This window comes from Corvus cornix, chromosome 7 (genome assembly GCF_000738735.6).
Source record: "Corvus cornix cornix isolate S_Up_H32 chromosome 7, ASM73873v5, whole genome shotgun sequence".
In the NCBI taxonomy this organism is placed as follows: Eukaryota; Metazoa; Chordata; class Aves; order Passeriformes; family Corvidae; genus Corvus; species Corvus cornix.
In genome coordinates, this window is record NC_046337.1 from 35,468,278 (window position 1) to 35,481,064 (window position 12,787).

Consider the following 12,787-nt stretch of genomic DNA (forward strand, 5'->3'; position numbering starts at 1 on the left):
CGCAACAGAACCATCACTAGTGTGTGTAGACACTGAGAAAGGAGGTAGAAGGTTCTGGGAAAGCAGAGACAGAGGAGGGAAATAGAAACCTAATGTTGTATGGACAAATATGAGACATCCCACACATTGAAGTCAGGGCTTTTTGCATGGCCCCCTTTGGAATGACAAAAGGACATGCTAAAATACCTCCAGGAGATACTTGTCATTCAAATAACACAATGAAGAATTCTTTCAGATTTCTCCAAAACCAACAGAGAAATCCCCTTCATTTGTATCTAATAAAAAAGTAATTTGTTTGGTTATATTACCATTAAAACTTAATAACTTTTCACTCTATTGTATGTGCTTGACACACAACCTACATAGCTCAAAGTTTTGTGGGTATTCAAAGGCTATTAATATTCTATAACACACCATGAAGGGCAATTCACACCAAAATAACACCCAGTGTAGACTACATTCAAGAAAATTTATACTGAACCGCTGCCTACCTTTAGGACAAATGTCAGTGCAGGGCTTGCACATCTTAATACCATTTTCTTCAACCTCCATCTTCGAGCTCGGACATGCCCGGACACAAGAGCTGGAATCTACCACAAAGTTGTCTGAAAAAAAAAAGGAGATATTGGCAGAAAGTGAATAAAAGCTGGGACATGTTTTTGAACTCTGTGCCAATACCTATTGTTACCTTAGCACTTTCCCAGTGACATCAACATTCAAAGCTCTGTGTTTTCAGAAGTGTATAAGCAAAGTAGGCACGTTATCAGAGACTTACAAAAATCCATGAATTGTCAAGCCTGATCCCTCTTTCTCCCCCATTTGGCCTTATTATTATTAGTAGTAGGGAAAAAAAAGTTACAGTAATTGGAGAGAAATAAAGCAAGATGGTCTGTCCTGTCTTTTTCATGCACCCACAAAAATATACATCTGGGCTAAAACAGTGCACATGACAGTAACAAGTATTTCAAAATTTTCCCTGTTCAACAACTGCCAAAGGGAATGTAGACTGATCCTATCTAATTAAAAGCTTAATACTGATAAGAAAGGAAAAAAAAAATTGTAAGTGTTCAATGAAGTATTTGGGCAAATAATTATATCCCTTATAGAGCATGATATCAGGTTCTTAACAAACCAATCTTTGCTTCAACAAACCCACCACTATTACAGGCAGAACTAGGCCCTGGTGGTCACAGCCCTCGGCTGCTGTCAGTCCTCCACAGAGATTCAAAATTGGGATTTTGGGTTAGGTTGAATTATGGCTCCATTTAATATAGATAGCCCATCCTCCTTACATGTAATTTAAGGATAAAATAATTAAAGCACAACCATAAACCTTCATGGAATGAAAGGGAGAGCAAGAATACGATCTCCTTTATTATTCTTTCCAATTAAACCAGCAGATTCAAAGACTGTGTAAGTGATGACCCTGTAATTTTTTCTGTTACTTGTCATCATCTGGCTGGTAACTCAGAAGCATGTGGGTTTTACATGCATGGGATTCTTCTTTTTTTAACCCCCTCTAATTTTACTCTGGAGTTTTAAGACTGCATTGTTGTCAGTATTATAAGTTTGTTCCTCATTGGGACAGAACTTCTCAGGGTAACTTTCTGTCAAACCATCATTATTCCAAGTTAAGGGTAACAATATCATGAAAGCATTTGGTGCCAGGTGCTGGTTGTGGACTGTTATTTTTCTGAAACAGAAATTCATACCCTTCTACAATCCCACTATTTTAACTATTTATTTCCACTATTTTGGAATTTGCAAATACTGAACTTAAAGCATGAACGCAACAAGCAGTGGACCATGAACACATAAACCACCTTTCTTCAGGAAAATCACTCTAGGATACTTGGGAAGTGTCAGCGGCACAGAATGTCACTGTCTTTATTTAACACCTGACTGAGTTATTACAGGCTGCAAGCACATGCGGAGTGATTGGAGAGATTGTGCTCTGCACTCAGCTCTCATTCTCTCACTGTTTCTAAGGCTCCTGAAATGCAACTCCAACTCCCCATCACTGCAGGAGAAGGCAGGTAGCAGGGCAGATAACACAGCACTTACGTGGGCACTTCTTGACACAGAAAGCCCCGTAGGTGTACTTGGCGTTGTGATTGTGTTCCAGCTGGAAGGTGGTGGGGTTGTACACAAAGGTCTGGGGACACTGTGTGACACAAGCACCACTGTCATTGAAATTCATACAGGCCTGCAAAACGAGACAAAAAATATTGACTTAAATCATAGCTGCTTTAGGGCTTTTCTTTTGGTGTAAAAGATGGCCTTGATTGTTCAGACTTGCTGTGATGGTGAGGAATGTGATACAGAGCTCTCGAATATTCACTTAGGCTACTTGGATTTTTGCTAGGATCTTGGCAAATATGTGACTTTTCAAATTAGGGAGTTTGGTGAGTCCCCTTAACTGGCAACAGTTGCCTGTTACAACACTTACTACAAAACCAAAACAGCACTGTAATTTGTTCATAACTACTCACAATCCACTAATTCTCGACTTGATAGGACATTCTAAAACTGCCAAGAGTAAGCAGCTATTTATCATTGTCTAAGCAAATGCTAATGACTTTTACAGAGGTCCAACCCTTTAGATCTCTTACAGCATGAGTACATCATCCAGCTGAAAACTGGAATTCCCAATTAGGAAGCAAGAGGGATAAGATCTTCTTTTGAGCTAGCACAGGAGGGGGCCATTTCCCTAAGTGGTGAGTTTAACAAGGTCAGTTGCTTCACATACTGAGAGAGGAAAATAGGACTTTGTCCCACTTAGCATTCAGGCTCTGCCACGCACAGCTGACAGAGGACAGGGCCCTGACAAATGAAGAGGCGAGTGTATGGATAACAAAAGTAATGGGATGCAGGGAAAACAATTGACCATGCAAGGCTGGTAATTAGGAATAGAAAGGCCCACCGATTTTGACATTCCTTATCAGCACACATCATGTCTATGGTTTTAACCACAGATTATAAGAAAACTGTTGGAGCAATTTTCACAGAGCATACCGTGAATGAAAAATTTGTATGAATATGAAAGCTGTAGCCTGGCTTGGATCCCTCTAACAGTTTAAGCAGCCACTGTTACTGGCTATTGCCTCCCCACTAACCTGTAATCCAGGTTGCTTTAGAAGTGTTAGTCTAGGAGTGAATCCTTCTGGTCTTTTTCCAGGTTGTTAAAATACAGATGGTTTTGTGTCTTTAAAGAGTCAACAAGTATAACAATAATATATATGTCCTGTCCCCTTCCCTCCTGGGCTGGGACTGAGAGAAAAGAGAACAAGATTCCTCTCTTCTGCTGATTTTACTAGCAGTCCTTATCTCCATTTGGATCAGGACCAGCAGGACCATGGGACCTGTCATGCCAGAAGATTTCAGAAAGGAGAGGATAATAATATATCCAAGGACAAAATCTGCTGCTGAAAGGGACAAGCAGGGAGATCCGTGATGAAAGCACTATCCTACATGGAGCATGTGCTAAGCGGAACTGCTGATCCTGTCTTTCCTGGTTCTTTCAAATGCCAATTACAAAACCTGCCATTTTTTTCACAGAAACAGATTTTTTTTCCCTTTACAAAGATAAACACTTTACTCAGAACTGGATGTGAAGTCCACCCGAGGAATAGTGTTGTGTCACTCTTCTGCTTCCACTAGGCACTCAACCAGGCCCTCCTACACATTTCAAGTTCTAGACCCAGTTTGAATCTGAGATTAAAACATCAATAAAACTTTGCATTACCATGTTGGCTTGCATTTATGTCAGATGATGATTACTGTCTTGCTTTTAGAACTGAATATGCAAATGACTGGATGGCAGCATATGGAGGAGGATGGATGAATTTTATCTACAGATATTAAAACCATATTTAGAACAGGATGCTGTTGCAAGATGCCATAATGCTCTAAAGGATTTGTAATGCTTCATAAGCTGTACTTTTGCTTATTAATAAATACTAATATAGTTTTTTTCCTCAACTCATTTCTTACATGTTGACTTAAAAGGTACTCCATCATGTACATGACAATTCTCTGATAACAGTTTAGCAAATGCATAAAGTAAAACACACCAATACTCCTTGGAGATGTGACAATTCTCAGGAAAAACTCATCTAGAAGATCTGGGAGCCTTTAATTTATGGCTGAAATGTTTTATATACTTTCGTAATTGCTTCAATAATATATGCAAATTTGTAGCATTTTGTGCTAAATGCTGCTAATTTGTCAATAAAAGCATGGGGAAATACACAGGGAAAAAACAAAGTTCTGTGTCTCCGCTGAAAGCTAAGCACAGTTGTCTATAGCCTAAAGCATTACACTTTTCACCCACTGTGTCTAAGCAAGTAATGACTAGTCCTGAAAATTGCCAGACCCCTGCTGAATTTCTTTTACATTGCTCTGGGGCCAGGAGAGAATGAGAATAAACCCTGAGTGCTTCTCTGCTGTATCAGAACAAACATACTAGTTGATTCTTTGCATACATATTTCCATGGCTGCCACAATTCAGGAAGTCTAACTTTCAGGCTGCAGCATTACATAACTTATGCTGCCAATAACTTGTCCTTAACCTTTGAAAATGGGCACACATCAACACATCAGTTCTGAGGATGTTCCTCAGTGCTCATTTGGGAACAATGACTGCATTTTTCATCTTCCCTTTACCTATTTATACTGTACAGGACACAAGAAAGAATGCTATTTTCATATCTCTCTAGTTCAAAGCCAACAGAGAACTTCCAGTGACTGGAAAAAAAAAAAACCATACCATATGTGCTGAGCATCTACTTGAGAAAAGCCACAGAAAACAGTTTTAGTAAATCCTGTTGGTGGCTAAGTCAAGCCACCACTACAGTTCATCAGCAGCCAAAGAACAGCATTTAGAGTGTGGTTTTGAAGCACAAAACCTGTCACTGTCAAACAGTCAGGGCCAGACAGAGAAAGATTCATTTTTGTCAGTTCCTTATGAGCCACTTGCCCACAGTTTCAAAACATATGCAATTTTCCATACCCTCCTCCCAACCCCACCTGGCAGTCAACTTCACAGGTATTTGTCTCTTCAGTCACATGGGTACCTTTGAAAACCCACCTCTCTATGCAGGTTCTAATTCTAGGCTTCTTTAGACCTAGGTTTGCTTCCCCTGAAACCATTAGCAAAACTTTTCTCATCGACCCAGTGTGATGAGCTACACCTTTTTTGAGATCAGTTTTGGGTTCTAAAGCTGCTAAAACTCTTAGAAATAATGGATTAGGAACAAAAAGATTTTTTTTAATGGCCTGGATGTTTAGATTGTCTTTCTTTAAAGAAAAAGCCATTTCTTCTTTCCATCTGAAGCACACACGTAGTAACATGCATTTGAGGGAGAGCGTTTAGGAACCACTTTCCTTCCATCTCCACAAAGAAGCATGCCCAGTTAAAAAGCTGAATTTAAATTAAGTCTGGCAGAAACAGGGAATGCCTTGCACAGAGAAGCTAAATAGTATTCTTAACTTTCATATGAAAAGCACACAGAGCACTAATAAAAATCATGTTCAAATGTAATGACAAATACTTCTAAAAATTTGCTATCACCTCTAAAAGCTAATTTTGGAAAAGAAAAAGATAAAAATCACAGAGAAAAGCATATTAATGGTTCCCAAACTGTATTTACAAATCTCATAGATCTGTTAATGGGTAATATTAAGTAGATAAATGATGTTAATAGAATATGAAAAACACTAAATGCTAAAATTTGCATCCTGAATCTGCGAGTGTGCATATAGTACATTAAAAGGGATGAAATTGTGAATTTCATGGATTAAAGCATTAAGAATCTGCAGAGTGACTGGCAGGAAGAATAAAAAAATCACACATACAAAGCAGTCGGTGTCCTTGGGTCCGGAGCAGCCGCCGGCGCACTCGCGGTGGCAGCAGTCACTGACATAGGGCCCATAGCAGCGTCCATCACACTGCTCTGCACACACGGTCTTCGTCACTGCACGGGGCAGGAAAAGGGACAGCGTCAGACACAGGGCCAGGCAGAGAGCTCTCCAAGTGCTCCCCGAGCAAAACCCCCACAGCGTGCTGGAAAAAGCCCCAAGGAGTGAGGGAACTGCCTCAACGGTGCTGACACTCGGATCCAGAATGCCTGCAGGACACCTGTATCCAGAATGCCTGCAGGACACCTGCTTCCAGAACATCTGCAGGACACCTGCATCCAGAATGCCTGCAGGACACCTGTATCCAGAATGCCTGCAGGACACCTGCATCCAGAACATCTGCAGGACACCTGCATCCAGAATGCCTGCAGGACACCTGCATCCAGAATATCTGCAGGACACCTGTATCCAGAATGCCTGCAGGACACCTGCATCCAGAATATCTGCAGGACACCTGCATCCAGAATGCCTGCAGGACACCTGTATCCAGAATGCCTGCAGGACACCTGCATCCAGAATATCTGCAGGACACCTGCATCCAGAATGCCTGCAGGACACCTGCATCCAGAACAGCTGCACAATACCTGTATCCAGAACATCTGCACGATACCTGTATCCAGAATGCCTGCACGATCCCCTCTTTAGGAACACACGTTGCTCAAGGACTGTGGAGAAGGAATTTTTAGTGTGCCCTCTTACCCTTGAAAATTCATGTGGAATGTTACTTTCAAATCATTAGTTTTCTTCACCAGGATATGACACCCCCTCTCACCAAACCACTTGGGGTTTAGTTTTGTGCAAAGAATGGTCAACCAGTGGAGCATCCGCCTCCCCTCCCTCATTCAGCTATAACCTTAATCCTTATTTTATGGAAAAATAAATTAGTATTATCCAAACAACTATACCAACCACCACTGCCTACTGTGCTGTCAGCTGTCTTTTGATAAAAGCTGGGATGATACACTTCTGCAATTAACCTTCAACATCTATGCCGTTAAAAGCATTTAATTACTTCTCCATGAAAAACACTTTTCAGGAAGCAAAAAAAAACAAAATTCCATCCAACTTTCTGCTTGATTCTATTTTAATGTATATGTAACTTCTTTATAAGTACATTCTGATCCAAAATCCCTTCACAGCTTAGCAGAAATACTTAAGGAAATGCTGAAGCATCTTGCTACATACAGTATTTATTTAAGACATAAAAATGTAAATAACTTAAGAGGAGTGATTGTTTATAATCTGTGGAATGAAACAATGTGCTTTTAGAGCAATTTCATCTTGCTGCTACCAGAGAGAAACTCCCAAACAGAAAAGGCTTTTGTGCCTTGTGCAATCTAATTTGAGAAATTTGGGAAATTCTGTGAAGGCACTTGCTGCCAATACTGCCTGAGAAGCACATTAAAAAGATTTGTTTATTTAAGTGACAGTATTGATAAACATTAAGACAGATGTGAAACAATAGTACCTGTGGCTGTGTGCCACCAGCACACCGTGGTGACAGTCTTCGCTCATGAAAATGAACAAATACCTTTTCTAGTCTTTGACTGTCTTGTTTTCCACCAGCTCAGGATTTGCAGTAGACTGGGCACTGTCTGCCTCACAGACAGGTGAAGCCCAGCCTTACCCTGACTTGAGGGAGGGCACCAACTCCCAGCGGCTCCCCCTTAGCGGAGGGGCACAGAGGCCGTTCAGTTCACTGCACCCCACAACCCAAACTCTCTGCGTTCACCCGTGCCACTGCCCAGGGGAGCAGCTGGTCCCAGAGCTGAGGGGACACCACCCAAATGCTCTGCCTTGCCTTCGCCATGGCATCTCGTGTTTTGTCATGGCCACAGCCACATTCTGCCTTGTGGCTGTGCCTTGAGGCCATGCAGGGAGCCCACTGTTAACCATATTCCTTGCTTCTGGCCCACAGCTATTGGACGTTTTGCTTTAACCTGGGAAGTTTTGGTGTAAAGCCCCTCTGTGTGGATTATCAGTGTGAGCCACCTAACTAATTCACCTCCGATTTATTTACCCCAGAACCAGCTGCTGTTGGGTGTGGGCCATGATGTCCACCCTGTCCATGGAGCCACTGGTTCCCCATGGAGGAGGGACAGTGGCACACCTCAGTTGGTTGGAGCATGGTGCTGATAACACCAAGGTTTTGGGTTTAATCTTGGGATGGGCCATTCACACCAGGGCTGATCTGGAGGAACACAGTCCTGTCTTCAACACAATACTTGAACTGGATGCCTTCAAAAAGTATATTTTGCTTCTGGTTAGACACCTGCTCAAGGAGGGTCTCTACCACGCTGCTCAGGATAGGGAACACTGTGGGTTTTCCTGAAGCAAAACTAATAATTACAGCAAAGGTTTGTTGCTGTTCTTCCCCAGTTGTTTATTCTTCAGGGAGAACAAACAATGCCAACAGAAAGGCCAACATGTTGTTCTAGGAAGAGGCCAGAACATACCATATCTATCTCCTGCTTCACTGTATGCCATATTTGCATTATAGCTGCTGTTAAAGGTCCAGGTCTGAGAGAACCTGTCAGGTGTCTTCAGTGGCACCACACACACCAAGACATTAATAAGCTTAAAGGGCTCTGAATAATCTTAAGGAGTCACATTTAAGACACTTTAAAAGGAAGGTTTTTCCCCAACACAAAACAAACACAGGGCAATTCTGTGTATTGTCTGAAGGCCTGAAACAATCTGATTGCTCAGATGCAAATAAATATCACTCACCAGTTCAGCTGCCTGCAATCATTCTCAGGGGGTAACCCCACAGAAAATACACATAACTGCACTGGTTTAAAAAGATAACAAGCTTTTTTCCCTAAACACTTTCCTCCAAATACAATTAATTGATTTTATAGCTGTAACTCAAGACCTATGTGAAAGAGTGAATTACAAATATCACCCAGAATGTGGCATTTCGGGTGCTAGATACTCACATCTTCACCCAACACAACCATGAGGAGGCCCTCACTAATCACAGCTGAGACCCCAAGCTTCAAAGCAGATCTTTTGAGGGTCAGCACAACTACCTGCCTGGACTCCTACAGATCATGTGTGTGACCCCAAGAATTTGGAGGGTTCAAACACACAGAACTGTCACAGTCAGGACCAGGACCACAGGACAAACACCAAAGTCCTGAAAAACATGCTGTGCATGGAGATAGATTTCTGGGTGAGACTGTCAACCTCTACCAGCATTTCAGAGCAATAAGCTGTGCTGGGGATGGGATGAAATAACCACCTTATGTACGTGTGCAAAACATCAGTCTCCTTTATATTTTCCCCTCATCTTTAATTGTGTCAGGACACCATAAACTATGAAGGAAAAAATGGGAAGTAACTGAAATCAATGAAAAGTGTTACAAACATGCAAAGTTATCAGAGCAATACAAGAGTTTTAATTAAAGATGCTGGGTCCAAGCAGGAATGCTGGGTTTCCCTGATTGATCCCAGCTGCTGGTTCAGCTCTTTCTGTGTGCCCCTCCAGGCTCCTGCTCACCTTTTGCTGCTCTAATTTAGCACCTTCTCCTCAGCAACACCAGCTGCACAAGGACTGTATAAATACAGTTGTGCTCAGACCACACTCCTGTGCACACACACAGTCATGGAGCACTTGACATTTGCTAAATGTTTCATGTTCCAGGTTTGATTTATAGGTTATAGTTGTCTTTTTGCATTCCCTTAGTTGGGTCTATATTCTAATTTAGATTGTTCTCTTTTCAGTTACATTCCTCCTGGGAAAAGTGCATAATCTGTCACTTTAATAATGTATTGAATTGTAAAAGTTTCAATTTCCACATGAAACTCTCAACAGACATGAACAGCAAAAATTTTAACAACCTAACCATAGATTTTCAAATTTGATTACTGCCTTCCCAAACCATTTGTTATTTTGATTTTATTTAGAGTGGTTTACATTCTATTCAGCGTGTGCCCAATATCCTTTGAAAAATAGTCTTTTTAAAAGTATTTTCACATTAGCCTTTCCTGACCCTGAAACAAGTTATATCATCTAGATTTCAAATTCTTCCTATTAATATCTACTAATATTTTAATTATAAAAGAATAAAGGATTGTTAACTGTGTAAAACACTACCCTGGAATTTCATCTTCTCTACCTCCTGACAGAACAGCTTGCCTTAAATTTCCTATTAATTGTCTTCTTAAATACATGAATTTTCTTGTCACATTTAGACATTAGAACAGAGTTAGATGCAGGTGGTGTTTCAGACAGAGTTAGCAACAAAGATGTTGCTGGAAGGCAACATAAGAAGCAGCTAGGTAGATGATATTCATGAAAAAAACAAAGGGATTTAGATTTTTTTTCCATACGTAATTTGAAATGAAAGACACGGATTAAGATCTTTCATTTTTTATCCTTACCCAGGAAAATAATTTATATCTTATCTTGGGAGGGGGGCCCATTAGAATATTTTGCTTCAATCCTCAATCAAGAAAAAAAAAAGAAATTATTGAAATGTAGCTCTGAGTTGTTTCTAGGATCAAAATGGTTTGGCACTCAGATGTAGCACTGCTGGAGTATTTTCCTACAAGTGTTGGAAAGACGTGCATCCCCAAGGTGACAGGGTTAAGGTGGGCACAATGTGCACAACACCACTCATCCTGTCTCCAGGTTGGATCTAACATTTTTCAGCCTGAAAGCCAAGCACATCTTTTAAAGTCAGAAATGAAGGCAGCAAAAGCATAGTCCCACTTGCACTTCTATGTTCTGAGTCCCTACTCAAATTCTCCCTCTTTTCTTCCCAAAGTTTGCAGGAAACACATTGTGAGAATACAATGAAGAAATACCCTCTGCCAGCCTTTTCCTTCAATCCTGCTGCTTGTCCAAGGTGCAGCGAGGTCATGGAGGAAAAGAGGAAGTCTGTGATGTAAAATTAATTCCTGTCCCTGACAATCACAGGCTGTGGAGTGGGCTTGAAGGTAAGAGGATGTGGAGCAGCTACTCGAGTAGAAGAGTGTGATCTGTGTACGTCCCTGAAACTTAGATGGGTTATGGCTTTTCCTAGTTTATTATTTTAACCTATGGTTGTGCCTTAGCCTGTCCCCACTGTTTGGATTTGCGAGGGCAGCCACTGTGAAGGCAGGGAGAGCTGCCACTCCTGGAGCCAACCTTCCGTGCAGCCCTGCTGAGCTCCTGCCTTCACAGCACTGCAGATAAGCTTTTCTCTCCCTGGTATTACTACATTAATCCACCAAATCAGTTCACTTATCTGAGAGCAGTGCTTTGTAGAGGCTGAGACCATGGGAGCTGATCCTGCCACATGGACCTCTGCAGCCACACGGTTGGACTTACCATGAGGCTGGAGACACGGCCTGAGCCAGGATCATGGGCTCCTTATGGAATGTAACTGCCACGATTTTAAACTATTCTTGGATAGGCTAACCACAGAAGGCCTGAATAAATCTACTCATGCTTGGATGGATTATGCAGCTGTTTACAAAGTTTTAATAGACAAACAAGCTTCTTATTAGGACAGAGAAAAAAACAAAACATTGATTACTTCTAACCATGATATAAAATAATTTGGTCAGCTAGGGTTTAAGTCACTTTCCATTATCTACTTAAGCACACAACCCAGAACCTACTTCTTTTCTTGGTAAGGAGCACTGACTTCCTTGGAGCCTTCATAAAGACTGCCAGCAAAGGAAGGAGATGTCCTAGCTCAATTCAGACAAAGAAGAATCTGCTCTGCATCACTTAGTCCTACAACATGTCCTAAGGGATCGCTGCACTGTTCCTACCATGTCCCAGGAAAGAGGCAGATGACACTGGGCTGACTCTCCTCAGCACAGAGATCAGTTGAGGTGCTCATCTGGGAGTGGCTCATTTGTCACAGTCCTTCCACCCATTTACAACTCAGCCAAGAAAACAAGCACAAGCTGAAGAAGCTGAGGAGCTCCCAGCAGCCACTTAATTTCCCAGGTAGAGTGACTCCAGTAAAAGCAACTGGTTTTCACCCTCTTGGAAGCAGGAAAAAGAAAAAAACTTGTAGAAAAAGCTCCCAATTTTCTCCTCTTTTATTATCTGCTAGTATTGTGACTGTACTTCTTGCTCTTTAGTGCCTATGTGAAGGAGCTTAAAACACTCGAGGAAGAAACTCATTTTAATGTTCTCTATATTCGAGAGGACAAACATCGTTGAGTAAACCTTCACTTACTACTTCCTTCACAAAAAAACTATTATTCTCTCTTTCAGTACAACTCAAATACATTCTGAAGTTATTATAAACAGAACAGTTCTGCAAGATCAGTAATATTCCCAGGCTGCCATTGAAATTAACAGAGTATTTTGGCATCAGGAACTCTGCAGTGTCAGGTGGTCATTAAAGATCTCCAAATCTGCCTTGTAGTTTTTTTCTATTCCTGCAGTATTCATTTCAGTGCATTCCAAAATAACCATCAATATTCTCAAGAGCTGTGCTCCATGTTGCTACCAAGTAGTGAAAAGAAAATTCAAGTTAGTGTAAGCAGTTTTAGAAAGTACAAGGGAGGAAAGAAAAATATCATTCACATGGGTGGAAAATAAAACAGATAATCTACTGGTAAAAACATTGGAAAAAAAAACCCCTTGTATATTTTAGAGTTATACTGAACCCAGAATTCATAGCATCCCTTCACAACTGAAAGAAAAAACATGTAGGATGTCTGCTACATTGTTTTCCAATCCTTTGTTTCTCACTCTTACACACTTACAGGTCTGGCAGTGATTCTCTGTTGGTCCCCAGCACCGTCCTGTGCAGGACTTGTGGCAACGACCACCTGCAGGACAGACAGAAAGAGAGAGATTGGAAATGTGGCTTCCTTTCATTCCTTTAACATCCAGCAACTGCGGAAGAGGAGAGTC

At 41.3% G+C, this 12,787-nt stretch overlaps 1 protein-coding gene across 5 annotated transcripts in view; it reads right to left on the minus strand.

Moving 5' to 3' along the window:
• The window catches only part of ERBB4 (erb-b2 receptor tyrosine kinase 4), a 576,015-nt gene that overhangs the window by 162,103 nt on the left and 401,125 nt on the right, over window positions 1-12,787 (minus strand). For all 5 annotated transcript variants that reach the window (XM_039554927.1, XM_039554926.1, XM_039554924.1 and 2 more), the window contains exons 5-8: window positions 12,637-12,702; window positions 5,857-5,975; window positions 2,065-2,206; window positions 492-605 (exon numbers count right to left, since the gene is read on the minus strand). In XM_039554927.1, the coding sequence (XP_039410861.1) occupies window positions 492-605; window positions 2,065-2,206; window positions 5,857-5,975; window positions 12,637-12,702 (441 nt within the window). The remainder of the gene's footprint in view (window positions 1-491; window positions 606-2,064; window positions 2,207-5,856; window positions 5,976-12,636; window positions 12,703-12,787) is intronic.